General features: G+C 39.6%; 2 protein-coding genes across 12 annotated transcripts in view; both read left to right on the forward strand.

Annotated features, from left to right (window-relative positions):
• smad10a (SMAD family member 10a) overlaps window positions 1–7118 on the forward strand; it is a 28992-nt gene extending 21874 nt beyond the window's left edge. For all 11 annotated transcript variants that reach the window (XM_035956623.2, XM_055017915.1, XM_055017912.1 and 8 more), the window contains 2 exons: window positions 134–272; window positions 1630–7118. In XM_035956623.2, the coding sequence (XP_035812516.1) occupies window positions 134–272; window positions 1630–1841 (351 nt within the window). In that variant the 3' untranslated portion in view covers window positions 1842–7118. The remainder of the gene's footprint in view (window positions 1–133; window positions 273–1629) is intronic.
• A 3405-nt stretch (window positions 7119–10523) lies between these two features.
• On the forward strand, window positions 10524–18827 carry pex11b (peroxisomal biogenesis factor 11 beta). Its single transcript, XM_023288911.3, has 4 exons — window positions 10524–10825; window positions 13203–13318; window positions 13390–13591; window positions 15392–18827. Exons 1-4 carry the CDS (start codon window positions 10770–10772, stop codon window positions 15804–15806), a joined length of 789 nt encoding a protein of 262 aa, XP_023144679.2. The 5' UTR covers window positions 10524–10769; the 3' UTR covers window positions 15807–18827.
• The last annotated feature ends 1168 nt before the right edge of the window (window positions 18828–19995 follow it).

Consider the following 19995-nt stretch of genomic DNA (forward strand, 5'->3'; position numbering starts at 1 on the left):
AGCTGAATAGATGTAAGGAACTGCAGCTAAACGTTATTAGAAAATGAGTGACACCATGCTTCTTGGTCAGATTGTCTGTCTAGCTGTTGTACTGTACTGCTTTTGTCATATAGACTGTTTGTGTCTTGGTCAGGTGTTTGATCTGCGACAGTGCCACAGACAGATGCAGCAGCAGGCAGCGACAGCTCAGGCTGCAGCTGCTGCACAAGCAGCTGCTGTGGCAGGAAATATTCCTGGTCCCGGTAGCGTCGGAGGCATTGCACCTGCAGTTAGTAAGTGCTGAGACTTAATTTCTTGTCATTCATGTCTACATGGTAGACACCATTTTAAATGGAAACTCGAAGATAAAATTCACGGTAGATTTTCATGAAAAGACCTAAAAAATTCATGTTTTCCCCTTATGTGTCTGCGACTACAAGGGCATGTGTATTGTAAAGTCCACAAGGGTCTGTGCAGACTGTCCATGTGCAGGCCAAAATTTGCGGCTGCCCAAACTATCCGCATTACAAGTGTGCCTGCATGTGCCTGGAAAACAAGTGGTGTTGAAAACAAATGTTTGGTGTGAGGAGAGACTGTACAAGGAGATTTTATGTCATCAACATCTTTATAATTGGTCATTAACAGAGCTGTAATTGTTGCTGCTGGACCTTGGAGGAGCTTTGCTTGTACATGCAGACAGAGTCCGGTAGACAGTAGGAAGTCGCCATTTCTCCAGAATACCGGTGCTATGTTCAGACGTTGTGCCCCACACTTCTAGGAATAATTGCTGATACAGCGCCACAGTGTATTCTGAAAGCAGTTGCTGTTTTCCCTGTGTGTTTTTCTATGTTTGATGCAAGGGGTGATGCAACAGGCCACGTAGCAGACTGGAGCTAGTAGTATCACCAGAACTTGTGAGGAAGCCAGCAGGAACCAGCTGAAACATTCCCCAAATCCACTACATTTAGTATATAGTATAGTACAATATAGTACTGTAATTTGGATGTTTTTTGAATAGGAATTCCCCATAAAAACACCAGAGCTAATCATCCCTCAAAGATAATGCATTTTGTTCATGCACCTCTCTGAGCACACCGCAGCCTGCAATATGGGACGTTGAGGGAACATTAATAAACTGCAGTGTCTGTCTTTAAGAAAATGTACAGCAAGTGATATGTTATGTCTGTGACAAGATGGGAGGTACGACTAATTGAGAAAATTGGTCACAACTGTACTACCAGTGAAAAAGTTAGTCTGGAGAACTATTACTGTAGTCTCATTTGACAAGGAACATTTGGTAAAAAAACAGAATTGTGTACTGTTTATATGAAAATGATGTAGTACTATCAGTAATTGATAGCCACCTACAATTTCAGTGACAACAAAAAGCAGCAAAAAGGTTCATCAGAAATTTGATATTACACATAGCAGTGCTGTTTTTTCAGGTCTGAGGCCGATGTGTCAATTGAACAGATGTGAAATGTATGTTCTTTCATGGAACTAAATGCTGTTCCACATAGTAACATGAATTTGCAATGCGTATATATGTCTTTAGCAAGGTATGACGAGCTCAGCATTATTGTTTGTAGAAATTACAGCTCAATCTGTGTAAATCACATATTTTGGCTTCCATTTTTTCTACACCGACAGGTCTGTCTGCAGCAGCGGGTATCGGTGTAGATGACTTGAGGCGGCTCTGTATCCTGCGGCTCAGCTTTGTAAAGGGCTGGGGGCCTGACTATCCCCGTCAGAGCATCAAACACACCCCCTGCTGGGTGGAGGTCCACCTGCACCGCGCTCTGCAGCTTCTAGATGAGGTGTTGCACACTATGCCATTGACTGATCCACGGCCCGCTAACTGAGGACAAAGACCATGTTCAAATTCCAATCTGGATTATTCAAATGTGTGCAGGCAGACACCTTTTTGAATATTTTTGCTTTTGATATGCTATCTAAATCAGAAACATACAGAAAACAGAAGTTATAAACAACAAATTATGCTTGTAACAATCAGCGCGCTCATCGCTTATGCTTTTTCACAGATGTGCACACACACCTACTGTAATCCAAAGGTCTGTCCAACCATATAAATACTGATGTCTTTGGGATTATTGTAATGCTTTTCTCTCTAAAATCTACAGTCAAACGCAAGCAAGGTGAAAGTCTGAAGGTTAAGATTTTCAGTTTGTGTTCTGACCAATGTGTCTCTGTCTGGAAGACTTTTGAATGCACTGTAGAAATCCAGGGATGTGTTTCAGAAATCCAATTTTCTTATATGCAAGTAGGATTTCTTCTAATTGTAGGAGTGTTCTGCACATTCATTCATGGAATACACAAGTGAATATAAAAATCCTGTTAGGAGTCCAAAACACTCCTGACAGATGAATGCATACCTCCGAAAAATGCTGTTAGTAAATTCACACTGAATACAATCAGCATTACACTTCTCTTTATGTCTTATCAATAACAGAACTGATGAATTAAGCAAGCCAGTGTTTTGTCATCTCTGCTTATATTGCGCTCATCACTGTATGTTGATTTAACTAAAACTGTTCGCAATGATAGCAGGTTAGCTCTCCTATTACACTAACTATATTATTTTTTTAACCAAAAGACTAAAAAGCCAAAAACATTTAGCTTTAAAGTAGTGTTGTTGTTTGTAATGAAACAGTGCTACCGTGTATGTAACCAAATGGCTGGTGTAAATCACCAACGCAGGAATACCTCATAAGTACAGCACAAAGTCACAGTTTAGTTTTCTGTGGAACCAGCACAGACTTTCTTCATCAGTGACATTAGTCTGTGACTGGGTAACAAAAGTAACAGACAGCCCTCCCATAGGATCGTGACTGCAACATTTAGTAAGCTTTGTATTTCTATAGGTTTACAATCTATGTGCTCTTCTGTGTTGTGGCAGTACTGGAAAGCTGACTGCTGTTTGTTACGCTGGAATATTTGTTATACTCTACGGTTTTACAGCAAAATGTACTCATGAAAGAGAGTAACACTAACTTCTAATGTGCAGAGACAGAAACCTGAGTGCTTGTATGGTCAGACCAAAAATCAGGCTTCAGCCTGTATATGTAACACCAGTGCCTTTCTGGTCTCTGCTCTGATTGTTGTAATATGACTTCAGACATGTACGCAGGAGTTTACTTGAACTCTGGGTGGTTGTCTGTCTTACGTTTGACCATTAGAAAAGAGCAGGGTCCGTGTGGCAGGAAAAATGAAAAAGAGCTTTCTTTCTGCTCATTTTTATCCTGCCGTCACTCAGTGTAAAGCTGTCACAGCTGTTGTCATTGAACTAAATTGCTGATTTTGAAAATAGTGATTTGGAGCTGCATTTAAAAAGCCTTATCTTACTTAGGTGTCCTCCTAAATGGTGCTAAAACTTTCAAGCAAAGAGTTTTCTCTTAGGTCGGGCCCACACTACAGGAGTGTTAAAATCCTTGATGGTCTTCTTAATCAGGAAAAACTTCACAGAGATTCTTCTCTCTAATCTCAGACATGTACACACTACAAGATTGAAACAAAATGACACATCATACAGTACATATGAAAACAAAATGGAGACCGCAATGCAACAATTTGCTGTAATGCTAATGATACTGTACAGGGAGAAGAAACAAACACAGAAGGATAAATTAGTCTAAATAGGAAAATGGTTGGGAAGGTGCAGTCAGCACTATTCTTCCGTGAGAACTGGATGTGAGATTTTAGCAGTCAGTTATAATATACGTAACTAGAATGGCTAAAATGTTTAGTGTTGCGTGGCAACAGCATCCAGTGTTCCTGGTTAGAGTTAGAGTGATAATTGATACTTTAATATAACAGTTGTTTGAGTCTGCGAACATTTCAGAAGGTTTCAGGCTGGATCTGTAAACTCCTCACAGTAACAAATAAGCTTTGCCCTACATCAGTTCAGACTACGATCTCAGACAAGGTTTCTTCTCCAATTGTCAGGAGGGATGAAGCAGCATGGAAGTCGCCTGAAATTCCTGTAGTGAGTGCAGTCTGTAAAGATCTCTTCTCAAATTAGATTATGTTTCAATAGATTAGATTAATTTTAAATAAATAGAATAAACATCTAACCTAATTAATTTAAAATCTTATTTTTTTAAATCAAGCAAACTTTAAATATATTTCATTTGGACTTTTTTTAAAATTTACATTTAATGAACTGTCAAACAAATGTGATTGAAAAGGGCACATCTGGACTTCTGAATAACCTTTTCCTTATTCTTAGTTTCTCCTAGCTGAACTGCTTTGTCACTCAAACTGGTGAAGCTTCATATCATCTTCAGCTCAACTGAAATGTAGTTTTGCACACAACAGACAGGACTTGTGGCTGGTTAAGATGCACTGAGACATCCACAGTTTGATTCCTGCCCGAGGGACACTGTTGCATCGCTCACACATCCAAAAACCCACCTTTTGTCTTTTGTTTTTTGTCTCTTTCAAAACTGTTGACGATTAAATCAAAGTAAAATGCAAAATAATCATTTTAAAAAAACGTATAAAGACAGGCTTGAACTGCTTCATACATACCATGTAGACAGAATTTTGCTTCCCTGTGGTAGACACCAGTATAATTAGTATTAGAAGGTCAGATCTTTGGACAGACCCAGTCTGTGTTATATAGGAATATTGTTAGTTTATCTCAATTCAAATGTAAATAAATGTAACAACTAGTTTATCTGTAGAGCTAAGATACTTTGACATGGGATAATCTGAGAAACATTTGTTGTCTCATTCAGCTGCTTTACGAAGGTCAGCCATTAACATAAGCATATTTGTGATATGTGCCTTTTGTTGTCAACAGTAGATGCACCAATACTTGATTGTCAGTCACAAATCTGACAATCCAGTCAGTGTACACAATCGTCCTGCACATGACAATTAATGTTGCACATTGTGAATTGTTTTTCAGCTGTTAAAATCCTGTGATGACATTCAGTGGTTCCCTCAGATACAGAAATGAACAAAAGTATTGGCACCCCCGGAATTTTTCCAGAAAATACATCATTTCTCCCAGAAACTGTTGCAATTACAAATGTTTTTGGTATACATGTGTTTTTTTCCTTCATGTGCATTGGAAAAACACAAAAAAGCAGAAAAAATGCCAAAATTGACATAATTTTACACAATATTCAAAAAATGGGATGGATAAAATTGTTGGCACCCTCAACTCAATATTTGGTAGCACACCCTTTGGAAGAAATAACTGAAACCAATCACTTCCTATAACCATCAACAGGCTTCTTACACCTGTTAAATGGAATTTTGGACCACTCTTGTTTTGCAAACTGCTCCAGGTCTCTCAGATTTAAAGGGTGCCTTCTTGCAACAGCAATTCTGAGATCTCTCCATAGGTGTTGAATGGGATTTAGAACTAGACTCATTGCTGGCCACTTCAGAATTCTCCAGCACTTTGTCTCCAACCATTTCTTGGTGCTATTTGAGGTATGTTTGGGGTCAATGTCCTGCTGGAACACCCATGACCTCTGACGCAGACCCAGCTTTCTGACATTAGGCCCTACATTGCAGCCCAAAATATTTTGATAGTCTCCAGATTTCATGATTCCTTGCACACCGTCAAGGCACCCAGTGCCAGAGGCAGCAAAACAACCTCAAAACATCTTTGAACCTTCAAAATGTTTGATTGTAGGTACTGTGTTCTTTTGTTTGTAGCCTCATTCTGTTTTCTGTAAACAGTAGAATGACGTGCTTTTCCAAGAAGCTCTACCTTAGTCTCATCTGTCCACAAAACATTCTCCCAGAAGGACTGAGGCTTACTCAGGTACATATTTGCAAACTCCAGTCTGGCTTTTTTATGTCTCTTTGTCAGCAGTGAGGTTCTCCTCAGTCTCCTGCCACAGCGCTTCTTCTCATTCAGATGATGATGTCTGGTCCGAGCCGACTTCTGTACCCTGACTCTGCAGGACAGCCTGAATTTGTGTGGAAGTTGACTGAGGGCAATCCACCATTCGAACTATCCTATGTGTTGCATTCTTTCGTCAATTTTTCTCTTCCGTCCCCGTCCAGGGAGATTAGCCACAGTTCCATGGGTTATAAACTTCTTGATTATATTACACACAGTGGACAAAGGAACTTCAAAGACATTTGTAACTGCAACAATTTCTGGGAGAAATGGTGTATTTTCTGAAAAAATTCCAAGGGTGTCAATACTTTCGTCCATGGCTGTATCTGTGTAGCTCATGGACGATATCACACAGTGTCAGAGAAATCAGAAACATGATTGTCCTCTGATAATCAGTGTTACCTGAGTAGTGTTATTTATTGCCTTAGTCTTTTGTGATTATAAAATATTAAAAAGTATGCTTGGCACTACTTTGTAGTAGAAACAATTAATACAAATGTCATGTTCTGTTTTCTTCCGGCCATATTCCAGGATGTACACATATTGAAGTAGACCTATTCAGATAATTAGGAACCTATCATCATCATTAGATTATTGTGATTCATCAAAACACTAGCACTGTCTATTTGTGCGTCACTAATATTGTAAACATGCACATCCCTAGACACCTAAAGCCAAGCTTCAATTTCATTATATGCTCTTTTGTCTCTTGTACTTTTCCATGTTAGTAATCAGAATTTCTTTGAAATAAAAGCTTTATTTCACTCCCAATAAACATTCATTATTCACTCATTTTTGGACACTTTATTTTCCATATAGGCTAAACTGCCTGCTCAGCTGTTAAAATAACATAATTGCTTGTGCTCCTAATGCCCCACCTGAGCATTGTCTGTATTTCCACCTAATGTGCTCTAATTTACATTTCCAGTAACCATCTTGGCAATTAGCACGAAATTGCAGACTTATTAAAAGCAGTTTGTATTTATTATTATTTTTCATTCCATTTTCTTCAAACTTTTCAAACATTGGATGAAGCTGCTGTCAAACACTCCCAAAATTTTCTGATTCACATCAAATCTTTGGTCTGATGTCTGCATCTGTTGAGCCCTCACAAATTGTAAAACCCACTTACTCCATGCAATGATTGATAAATATAACTTGTTGTCACTGTAGTGCCATCTGTAGTTTGACAGTATGAAGTGTGTAAAGTATAAACAGACATTCTAATAAAAATACTTCGAAATGATTATAAAAAAAACATGACTAGTGGTGCAGATGTGTGTACTCAGAACACATGGTGGAATTTTTGTCAATCACGCCTGACATGAATGTGCTGCATTAAGACATGTCTCTCTCCCAAACAGGACTGCTTTCATGTCTTTTTGCATGTAACAAAGTGAATGCACTAAATAATGAGAACTGTCTTGTTTGTAAACATCTCTGTGAGCCTTAGAACAAACATGTATGAGATCAAACAGTGTTCACAGAATGTTGCTGATGATGATGTGTAATTATGTGTCATTACAGAAAAAAAAACAGGTCAACTTTTGGACAGTGTCTCCAAATGCTCTGGAAAATGGGAGAAAGGAAGTTTAGTCCAAGGTCCGCTTGCATTTTAGCTTTTAGCTACAGTGTGGTCACAGCTCAGGTGGTAGAGTAGGTGTTCCACTGAGTGTGTGTGTGTGTGTGTGTGTGTGTGTGTGTGTGTGTGTGTGTGTGTGTGTGTGCGTGTCTGTGTGTGTGTGTGTGTGTGCGTGTCTGTGTGTGTGAAACACTGTGAAGCACTTTCAGTACTGCTGAGGTAGAAGTAGGACATAAGTGCAGGTTATCCTTCATCAGTGGATGGAGTTTGCTCAATGGAGACATAATTAAGAAATAGAAACAATCAGAAATAATAGGATCCCCTCCATCCACTAATAAAGACTGTGAGAGATGCTCAAAATCTCAGAAAAAAAGCTACTACGCAGACCTTCTGTAGAGATTATTGTTGTTTCACTGCCAAAGTCCAGAAATGTTGTTTTCCGCTCTAAAGGAAGTTGTTGATCAATAGAATTCTTTGACTGATTGATCAACGGTATATTTCAAAAGTATTTCTTGATAGAACAAAATCAGGAACAGAAGGCATATTCAACATGATAGGAATTTGGTTGACATTGACTAACATTTAAAGCTGCACTGAACATCTTGCTGTAGGTTATAGCTGCATTGTCAATACTATGACATCTCTGTTGCAGCTGGTGTTGCATTCTGGGTAGGGTATAGGCAGCTCTGTTTCTCTGGGTGTCCTCCCAACTGCTTTATTCTAAAAATGAACCAGAAAACTAAATTTTTACCATGCAGGTCTTCCTCACAGTCCTGTATTTTTCTCCTGACTTAACCCATGTGTTACTCTCTCGAATGATGTGAGTGTATATAAATGCACCATTATGCATTTACATATAAATGGCATTTTAAAAGTATTGTGTATTACACAGTTTCATTTAAAGTTATGGAGACAACAAAACAACTTCATTGTGTTTCCTACTTCAGAGACCTGCCATGAATGCACAAATACTTTATGTTTGTTAGTATGACTGCAGAGAAGTAAAACACTTTGCTGACATCTTTCACTTATAAAGAAAAAAATGACTACAAATATTGACAATGTACGTGGATACACATACAGTACAGGTGTTTTGCTGTAAATGCTGTTAAAAGTAATCATTTGTTATACAAGTGTTTCAAGGGTGCACTGGATTACAAGCAGTGCTTCAATGCATTCTGTAATTTGTCGTCAATAAAATCTTTTCTAAAGAAATAAGGACTTGATCAGTGTGTTAGGCGAGAAAAGCTGAGCAGAGTTTATACAGTTAAAGTAGAGAGAAGCAGGAGTAGTCTGAAGGGGTGGACATGCACAATCTAATCACAGCACACGTCTGTAAACCTGTTTTATTGTAAATCCACTTAATGTAGAGCAATCCGTGATTTGCTGAATATGATGTTTGGAAAATTTGAATAGTAATGACACATTTTAATTTTAGCTCCTAAGAGAAGGGGGAAACGTACATTACTGAAATACTGAGTGCTGGGGCTAGACTCTATCCCAGCTGACTTAGGGCAATGGCAGGGGACACCCTGGATAGGCCACCAGTCTATCACAGGGCTACATGTAGAGACAAACAATCACACTCACACCTATGGACAATTTACAATCATCAATTAACCTGTGGGAGGAAGTCAGAGTGACAGGAGAAAACCCACGCTGCACGATGGGAACATGCAAACTCCAACAAATAAACAAATGAAGTTTAAAAAAAAAAATAAAAATCAATTTAGAAACCAAAATGTATTCTGGACTTTTGACTCATCAAAGTAGCCACCTTTGGCAGATATAACAGAACACTCTTGTAGTATTCTTTCCACAATGGAAATCAAATATTCTTTAGAAAGTTCTTCCCAAGTCTGAGAGATAAACATTAACCAGTAACAGAGTTCTGTGGAGGAACGTTAACATAGATTAATTTATATCTGCTGATCATTATAATTGATCAGCTGTAATCTGCAGAACACTTAGCTACAGCTAACAGTTAAGTAATTTATGACGCTGACAAACCTGATTTAGCATCAGTGTTAACACTAAGTCAGAAAACGTAACTTGAGATTTACAGAACAACTTTAAAACATAATGTTAGAACATGTTTTACCATCAGAGGTTCCAGTCTGAGGTTAACTTACAGTAACTTCAGCTACAGTAATGTAGGTCAGTGCTTTCTATATGGCACTGTCCAGATGTGGAGAAGAGTACAGCAAGTTACATAGATGACTTTAACATTTACCTGTAGAGTTTATCTTAACTTTTGGAGGCTAACATTGTTAGCAGCAGCGTAGGTAAACAACAGAAGCTGGTAAATGTGGGAGGGACAGAGAGTCCTCGTTTTAACCATTGAGGTAAAGGGCAGCAGAGCGGAACGCAGCCAGCATGAACGAGCCTGTGAGCCTGAGCTCAGGGAACAAAAGCCCGACGTTTCAGTACAATCTCTTTCACGGCAGAAGTGCAGCAAAACTCATATGTAAAAAAAAAACAAAAAAAAAACAGCCAATTACGAAGCCGCTCGATTCATAGCGGGTGATTTGTCTGTATTTCCAGCAGTTGTGTAGTCGAATATGTAAACTTTTCAACTATGAATGTCTTTGTACGCATTGACAACTTTGTAGGCATTGACGACTCTTTGTACGCAACTCTTTGTACGCATGGACAAATCTTATTACATGTACAAATTTTAATACAGATTAGCAGATTTTTTACTCATTTGAAAACCTAATTACAGACAGCTAAATTTTGAGACGACTGTTGCATATTACAGTTCGCATTGACATATCTCGGTTTGCATAGACAAACTCTTTTACACATTGACAAATCTCACTTCGGACACACAGGTTGAGATACAGACAGACAACTCTGCGTACGCACTGACAAATAGTTTTGCTACAATAACGCCCCGATATTCTTCCATCTGGCCTTTTCTCAATATCGAGTTCGCAAGTCCCTACTTGCGTACTTGATATTATTGAGAAACGCCCGTGGTTCGTGGGTAAGATCTAACTGCATTTCATACTCCGTAGCAGAAGGTGGTAGTAATGTGCTACATCTATAAGCTGCCTACCAACTGCTATTAAAACCCAGAAGAAGAAATAGTACAGGAAGAAAAAGTTGGGCAGAGTCGCGCTACATTTTCTTTGCTATACCAACTACCGTCAGGTTTAATACATGACTGAACTCTTGTGACATTGAAACTCTGCTCAAAATACAACTTCCGCAAACAAAACACTTCGCTGCTCAGTAACAGCTCAACAGTTACTGAGAGAAAGAGTCGGCAGATTGACAGCTAGTTAACTAGCAGCTGTTACAGGCCGAGAGTCGTGGGCCACTATGGATTCCTGGGTTCGCTTTAACGCCCAGAGCCAAGCCAAGGAGAAAGTTATTAGGTAATGTTACAGATTTTCTTAACAGTAAGAAGGACGTTTTTACCAGAGATTCAGATGTTAAGTTCAGTCTGGTAGTTAGTTTGCTAACAAACCACTCAGAAATAAATGGGTTTAACGTTAGTTTGGTGTTGTAATAGCAGATGAGGGGTGAGCTGCGTTGGTTTCTGTTTTCAGTGTTGAGGCTGTAGCAGTGGCATTGTTAATCCTTCAATATACTCCAATGGACACCTAATGACGCTCGGTAACTGCGGCCTAATACTTCTCCAGGCCGCTTGCAGGACTCTGGTAGCTCCTCTCTACATGTTCTGCAATGCTCACTACTTTAAACTCGCTACGCGAACCGTCGCGGGTGCAGAAACTATAAAGCCTTTTTCACCCAGACCACAACTGAGACCTTGCTGCTCTAAAACTCTTTATTTCTAATGGCTTGGTGCTGCATTGGGCAAAACGCCGCACACAGCTTCAAGGTTCAAACTGGCTGCAGTTGTTAGTGGTTCTAACAGTTGGTTACCCTCTAGGTAGGAAATCTGTGTGAACAGTACTTAGGTGTTTGTGTTACCTCAATAGCTCTGCAGACCTGTTAGAGTTTCATAATTGAATTGTTGTATAATTTTCAAATAGAATAGTTTATTGACTTAGCGACCTAGTCTTGCTAGAAGTTTCGACAACTTGCCCTGTTTTGCTCTGTCCTCTGCAGCGGTGAGATGTTGTATTTGCAAGGCCCATAAACCAACTCATATTTTAAACATTCACATGTATACAAGGATTTGCGTGACGTAAATTTGCACCACTCCGTCTGAAGCCCAAAGCTTTTGTCTACATGGCAACTTGGCTGTAGTGAGCTGAGCTTATGCTTATAGATGCAAACTACTGTATGCAATAGAAGCCTTCAAGTGGACTAGAAATATAGTATATCAACAATTTATTTATGTCCATTTATATTACAGTATATTTAAGGTTTGAATGCATGCTTTCCCAGGGCCTGGAAGGGTACTCCTGATGCAACCTTTACAATCCACAGGGGTTGGGGTGCAGTCCAAAATTTGTGACTGCCAGGAAAACAAATAATGTTCCAAGCAAATGCTTGTTATGGAGACAGATTGTTCAGGGTGACTGTCCATTACAACTTAATAATCCATGATTAGAATTATTAAGTTATTATAATATTAGTCTTTGGAAGAGCTTTTAATTTGTATATGCCTTGCATTGACAGTGCCCAAACAAAGTTGGAATTTCTAAATTCTCTAGAAATCCTCTGCTATGTCAGCCCACTGTGCTTGGCACACCTTAGGAGTAATGAAATGACCTGACATTGCTACAACCTCATCAGCCAGCTAATTATGTCCTGTAAGAAGAAATGATAAGATGTATGTTATGTGGACCTTGAGTACTCATGGACATTGAAAAAATATACTCCAAATGATACAGCAAGAGTAGGTGTCGCTGTTGCTTTCTCTGTCTTATAAACCAGCAAGTTATCTGTGCTGTTTAATCTCACTTTAAGTCCAACATCAGTCACTTCCAGAAATTATCCCTCCGACTAGCTGAATCCTGGTCTGGTTAGTTTTCTGGCTTTGCTTTACTTTAGGCTTAAACAGTCATTGTGCACTTCCAGCCTGAGCTCATGTCTTTTTGTCTAGTCTACACATTATTATAGTCACATTTCAACTTTAAAATTGTAGCTAAATTAAAATAATACGCTAACAGATGTGGCATATTGCTGTAGCCTCAAAAGATGAAGCATTTTCAGCATTCATTGTTTTTAAATATCATTTAAAAAACACATAGAATCCCTTAAAATGCAGTCGGCACTGACAGCCAGTGTAAAGGTATTTAAATTGTGTTTTCACCTGCCGTCATTTGGGCAAACCCAGGGACAAATTTTAAAATGTAGAAAAGTCACATTTGTCATACAGACATTGAACCCATGACAATATAATTACTATCAAATGCTGCAAAAGACTAAGCAAACACAATCCAAGGTGTTCTACTTCTTGTCTTCTTTTGTTAAAGTCCAAGCTAAGTGTTGACCTACAGCTTGCTGCCAGAAGTTCCCTTTTGCAATGATCTGAAGGTTTTAAATATGTGATAAAATGTAATATTGTAGTCTTGATGTTATGTGTGTAATAGTTGCTGCTTTGTGACTGTAAACATTACAGTGCTTTTGCCTATGAATTTTCTTTGTGGAATGATGAATCTGGTTGAGGTTTCAAAGCCAGTTCGTGTTGGGCTTGGCTCAGTCTGATCACTGCACAGCTGAAGTTGACTTTAGCAAACAGTTCAATCACTGTTCAATCTGTTAGGCCGATTGAACTTTCAACTTTCATGAAACAGGCCTCTGGTCGGCTTAATAAGTGGGTGTGTTGTGCGTCCACAGGGCTGCTCAGTATGCCTGCACGCTGCTGGGCTATACTCTGCACAAGGGCGGGGCAGCAGCTGAAGTGCGCAAAACCGTCAGTCAGCTGGAAGCACACATGAGCCTGACAAGAAAATGTGAGTAAAGCAGTCCGAGTTCTTTTCCAAGCACCCAAACTGTAGTGTGACTGATGTGTGTCGTTCCATAGTGTTGCGTCTGGGAAATTCTGTGGAGGCACTGGAAGCTGCTAAGAGGAGCATCCACCTTTCTGACAGCGTGCTGAGGCTCTGCCTGACCATCAGCCATCTCAACAGAGCCATGTACTTTGCCTGTGACAATGTGTTGTGGACAGGAAAAACAAACCTCATCTCCAAACTGGACCAGCACAAATGGAGTGAGAGATCTTTCCGGTGAGTGAGGTTCTTTTTTTACGTTTTCAATGTGTATGTTTCAGTGACACACACACACACATCTGTTACACTGTTTTGCACGATCATTAACCCTATTTGTAAAGTCAAATATAAGCTGAGGCTGATGTGACTTGTTTTCAGTGGAATCACACAGCTCCTGTGCAATATCATTTAATTTTTAAATTATTCAAAATTGCATCGCCTTACAGTAGTGTTTCATTTAATTCCTTCAGAGTTGAACAACAGTATTTGCTCCAATGTAAAACTTAAAACTAACTGTATATCCTTGCTATATTAAGAACACAGGCCCCATACATTTCTGGAGAGACGGTCTGTCATTCTCCAGAGACTATTATTCCCAGCTGCTATTGCCGAAGGGTTGTGCTGCGCTACCATAGTCTTTAAAATACCCCCAATTATTTTTTTTTTATTTAACCTTTATTTAACCAGGAGAGATCCCATTGAGATTAAGAACCTCTTTTTCAAGGGAGTCCTGGCCAAGATAGGCAGCAGCAAATACAAAACACAGTTATGAAATTACACAGTTAAGACATGATTAAAATACGAAAAAAAAAAAAACAATAATAAGTTTACAATCAAGTTATAAAAAACACGTGCAAGTTGTGGAAATGACCTCAAGAACTTGCAGTTTTGATTTAAAGGCACTGAAAGAGATTAACTCAGTTAATTTGAAGTCTTTCTGCAACCTATTCCAGGCAAAAGGTGCAGAATAAACAGAAGCCTTTTTACCCAGCTAAGTACGAACATGTACCCAAAGGTGCTCTTTTGGATTCAAATCAGGTGACACACTTGTCCAGGTCATCGTTTTGTGATTTTTGTGTGATTGTGGCAGTGTGTTTTGGATGGTTGTCATGTTTGAATACTTCACTACCTTGCCTTCACTGCTGCCAAGCTGTCTATAATTATCATCTTGCTGACACCTTTTGCACAGCCAGCCCACTATCATAACTTTTTCACATTGGTGCTTCACAGTCAGTACTAGGCACACTGATCGTCTTGGCCAGGGTGACACCATTTGAGCTGAGCAAAATTTATCTTGGTCTCATTTGATCAAATAAATTGCTCTTAACATTCATCAGGCTTACTTTCATGTTCTTGAGCAAAAATAATTCTAGCAGTTTTGTGACGACAAGCCAGCAAGGCTGTTTTTGCTTGTAGCACCGTTGAGGTTGACTTTATGCAATGTCCCTCACACTGTCAGAATGGTCACAGAAACTCTGATTTCATACCAAGTCTGAAGCACTTTACTGTCTGTTTTTCAGAGCTAGAAAAACACGCTCTGGCTTGTTTGTATTTCTTTAAACCAGTCATAGTCATCATTGATGAAGGCTGCAGCTTCAGTGTTCCCTCAAAATAGTGACAGTGGAATTGTTGTGGTGGAACATTTGCATACAGGGCAATAAGCCTGTGATTAAAAGGGATAATCCACAATGTTTAAATTTTAATGTAGGAGATTGCTTCGTAGAGGTTGTCGTTGCTTCCCTTCATGAAGAAAACAGTAACACACAGATATTGGTAAAAGCAAACTTAAAAATGAGTGGTGGCTTATACCTGCATCCTACATCCAGTGAGTCAGACTAGTGCCTACAGAACTCTGGATATTTAAATGCTAGATGAACTGTTAAAGCATTGATTTGGACTGAATGATTGAATGGAGTCATTATTTCATGTCAGTGAATCTTTGCATCACTGTAACTTAGACCCATTACAAACACGTTCATCAGAATTTTTGGGTGATTCTTTGTTGCTAAGGGGCATCTGTGTGGTTTTCCTTTACAGGTATTACCTCTTTTCTCTGATCCTCAACCTGACTCGAGATGTGTATGAGCTCTGCCTTCTCATGGAGAGTGAAGCACGTTACAGAACTGCCAAATCCTCATCCTCACTCCATCCCAGCAGTACTTCACCTGCTGACCAGCTGTCATCCCCTTCCTCACCTGCCAGTCCAGCCATTGTGGCTCTGCCTGTCATGGGGGCTTGGCTCCGCAGACAACTCCATCTGGTTGTGACAGTACTGTATAGCAACCCACCACTGCTGTTGGACCTGCTCAAGAACAGCTGCGATATCTTTATCCCGATGGATCGGCTGGGGATTTACTCTACGGGACCAGGTTTTGTCGGGGCCTGCGGCCTGATCTCCTCTGTCCTCTCTATCCTCACCGTGGTCTACCCCTGGCTCAAACTCAAGCCATAAACCCAGATGTATAATGGAGGGGTCCATCTGAGGGAGTCACATGGAGGACTGAGGTGGAAATCTAACAGAGTGAACACACTAATGGTTCTGTGATGACAGGAGCTGCTATACTGTCATCATGCTTTGGAAAAATGTTTGAGCATTCAGATTCTTTACATTTTCTCTGCTGGCAGGTCGTGAGGACTGCTGAACCCCTGAGGGGTTTATTTACACATCACAGCTCATTACTGACTTGCACGTCTGAACTGTCTTAGATCAGTCCACAGAGTATGTAATGCTTCAGACCCCACTGTTCTCTCTCCAGTGTTCTCATTATATCATGCTCGCATAAAGTTCATTCAAGTGAATTTTCTTTTCATCATCTAAGAACCATTTCATAACGTATGTTATATCTAGGCATTTCATATAGTAAGATGAAGACCAACGTTATGCAGAGAAACCTAGCATATTTAAAATTTCCTTTGGATTCTTTTTAAACAAGCACTGCAGTGGGATTATGACAGCCTTCTACACATATGCATTCATATATCCCATTGGTCTGTAGTGCAGGAAGATTATTGAAAGTACAAAAACAAATGGTTGTGGGCAGTTCTGTACAACAGGAAAAACACAACAGCTCATTACAAAATTATTTTAAAACCCTTGATTTCCCTTGACATAGAATGGTTGGGCCACTGAAGTCTGTACAGTGCTGCTACTGAGGAAGGATCCTGCATCATCTTTAACTCGGCATTGTGTAGCAGCACAGGTAGCCCTGGTAAAGTGATTTGTTGCTAGATACTGCTAAGACTTGTGGCTCTATCAGCAATTCACAGCCCACAGCAGTCAGTGAACAGCTCGATTTCTAACAGTAAGAAGGAGGCAGGGCTTAGCTGAACTGCTCAGAGCTCCAGCAGCTGTTTGCTGTCACTCCCTCGGACATTAACCACTAACGGCACGGTGTCGAGCATCATAGTGCCAACTGTGTACTGAGCTCGTTTTGGTTTTAGGTTAACAAAATAATGTAGACAGTTATTTATCATCTATCATAGCCTTGACAAAGACCAGTCACTGGGCATACGCAAGTATCAGTAAGTGACATGTGATTGTATGTCTACAATCTACTTCCGATGTCAGAGGTCTGTGCTACAAAGCTGGATTTGAGGTTGTCAGGGTAACTTCAGGTTTAAACCTGGGTTTTTAGGACTAAAATGGTGGTTTACCGCTTCCTGAGGTATATCGCAGTGATAACTTATGCTGCACAATTTATGTTCAAGTTAACAGATGATGTATGAACACACCATGTAAAGACCAATCGGGTCTTGGAAAATGGCATCACCCATTCCTGGTAGAACCTGTGGGGCTCAGTGCATAAGATAGTGATCTTATGGGAGTTTCTAGAATCCGTCTTAATGCTTTTCTTTCCCTGACTAGCATAGATAGGAGAGATTTAGATTCTCAGTGGAAGGAAATCCTAAAACACAGCAAAACGTGTGTTTTAGGATTCCCTTCCACTGACATTGAAGCAGCACAACAGTTTAAAGGAATACTCGTGTATCTAGTTACATCTACTTGTGGGCCAGTGATACTGATATGATTATTAAATTAGGTATTTACAAAGCCAATATTTTTTGCCAGCTTTCTTTTCTGACTTTGGCTGCAGCAGCTGTGTTGTTTTTAGCCTGTATTATAATTTTAAAATCCTCTTAAAGATTTAAGACTATAGTTTATTCTTGAGAAATACATGTGAACCTTTTGTGAGAACTTGCTTTGTAGTACAGGCCCTTGGCCTCCACACGCTCATACACACTCAATAACAAACGTTGTCTTGATGTTTGATCACCATGGAATTCAGTCCTCAATGGAAGAAACCTTTCCTGGTCCAAAAGAAACATGCTTTTTACACCTACCTGCTATTACCTAGTGAGTCAATGTTACCAACATTTCTCCTGAATGCCACTTCTTGAATTCTGAAGTGAACTGTCACTAAATCTTGCACTGATCTTTGAGGGTTGTGGCGTTCAGGTCTGTTGTCCCTGACACCAACTTGCTGTGATGTAGTGTTGTGCAATCTGTGAAGAATTGTGGAGTTATGTTTATTTTAGGAGTGTAATCATAATACATGATAAGCTTGCTTGTTCTTAAACTACAGTACTACTGAAATGACGCCACTTCAAAATCGCTGTTGCTGACAGGATGCACCATTGCTGAGGAGACATCTTTCTGATTTTGTTACTATTTTCATGTGGAACTACACTGTCTGTTATTGATCACATCCACTGTAATCGATTTAATTTTTTTCAAGGAATGTTTTTCTTCCTGACATCACAGCTCTCCACCACTGGAGCCACATGTTGTTTGCCCAATTAATGGTCAGTGCTTTATGTGAAGAAGGGCCTCAGAACATTCTGACTCTACAGCACATTGAAGTGGGAGTGAGCATCAAACATACATACCCTGATTTTTCCAGCTCACTGCTAATGTGAGGTGGAAGGAGATTTAGGAATGCTGCCTGATGATCACAATGTGAATCTTTACAAGGGTCATTCCAGAATTGGAGGACATTTGGGCTTCAAAATTTTTGAAAAATATACTTTCCCTTTTACAATTTTCTGCTACTTATTCATCAATAATAGTTAATAAACTATCAAAGGCTTGATTAGCTCAGCTTACACATATTGTTACAATTTTTATTATTTGTTGTTTGCTAATCCTACTCTAATCACAGTAATAGGGTTGCATTTTAATTGTATTATTTGAGATTCAATTTGGACATCGGGGGGTGGGACAAGAGAAAGTGGCATTTAAGGGGGAATTTTGGACTTATTTGGCATTTTAAAAAATACTTTTTTTTTTAAAGATTTCGTCTCAGGACAAGTACATTTACACAACAACTGCATGTTTTAGTATTTTGTACAGGGATTATTTAAAATTTGATGGGTGGGATGTAAAATGTCCTCCAGTTCTGGAATGACCATAACTTTTACTAGCAGCCCTTTGATAATAATGAATGGATAATAAATGTTGGTTGGAGTATGTTAATTTTGTCGTTTCTTACTATAGAATAGTGTTTCTTTTAAACCGACAACTAAATAAGGAGAGTTTTATTTTGCTGACGTGTTTCGACTGCATCTGCAGTCTTCCTCAGAGCGTCATCCGACGTGTGATGACGTCCTTTTTTTATCATGTGACCGGTCTGACAGATGTGTCAGAATCTGTCAGACCGGCCATGTTCCCTGCTGTCTAGTGGTCTCTGGAGGATGGAATCCCAGATATTCAAGAGGGTGTAGGCCCCCTCGTCCTGGTTCATGGAACTGCTTGGCCGCTTCCTGATCTCTATGGCCTCCTTTGTATTTGTTGGCCTCCGAGTTAAAATTGTCCCCGTCCCAGTCCATGATGTGATTATTTCTTTTGCAGTGGTGTGTGATGGCTGATTTTTTGTTTTCTAGATCGGCTTTTTCGTGTTCTTGTGAGTCATCCAATTGTTTCCTTTTCACATTCTGTCTGGTGTTCCTTTTTTCTTGTGTTATATGATCTACCTGTTTCGCCAATGTATGTTTTCTTGCATGACTTGCACAGAATTTCATATATGATGTTGCATTTATTGTCTGGTTCTATTGTATCTTTTGGATGAACCAATAGCTGCCGGAGCTTTGTATGTGGTTTTACTGCTGTGTTGATGTGTTTTTCCATTATGCGTTGTATGGGTTCTGTTATGGAATGGTGATTATATCTTTATTTTTACTGCCCGGTTTTTGTGTGTGTAAACACAGCAGTAAAACCACTGGTCTGACAGATTCTGACAGAGCTGTCAGACCGGTCACATGATAAAAAAGGACACGTCATCATCACACGTCGGATGACGCTCTAAGGAAGACTGCAGATGCAGTCGAAACATGTCAGCAAGGTAAAACCACTTTCCTTATTTAGTTGTCGGTTTAAAAGTAACTCTATTCGATAATAAATGTAAAACTGATTGTGTTTGAGTGACGGTGGTGGGAAGGGTTCTCAAGTGACCAGTCCAACAGCAGCATGACCCAGCCAAAGACAGCACAACAACGTTTTTGGTAATGTTATGCTGCCCGGTGGTACCAGTTTCAAGGAGTATTATGTAGGATTAAGTGGTCTTTCACCATAAAATTGCAGGTTGCAGTGAAAGGAATACTCTTCATCTCTCCAAGCAGCAAGAACAACATATAGTGGCTGCTGC

Source organism: Amphiprion ocellaris, chromosome 15, assembly GCF_022539595.1.
Source record: "Amphiprion ocellaris isolate individual 3 ecotype Okinawa chromosome 15, ASM2253959v1, whole genome shotgun sequence".
NCBI classification, from domain to species: domain Eukaryota; kingdom Metazoa; phylum Chordata; class Actinopteri; family Pomacentridae; genus Amphiprion; species Amphiprion ocellaris.

Coding starts and splice junctions, on each gene's coding strand:
- pex11b (XM_023288911.3), top strand. CDS start 10,770: ATGGATTCCTGGGTTCGCTTTAACGCCCAGAGCCAAGCCAAGGAGAAA. Junction 10,826..13,202: donor GCCAAGGAGAAAGTTATTAG/GTAATGTTACAG, acceptor GTGCGTCCACAG/GGCTGCTCAGTATGCCTGCA. Junction 13,319..13,389: donor CATGAGCCTGACAAGAAAAT/GTGAGTAAAGCA, acceptor GTCGTTCCATAG/TGTTGCGTCTGGGAAATTCT.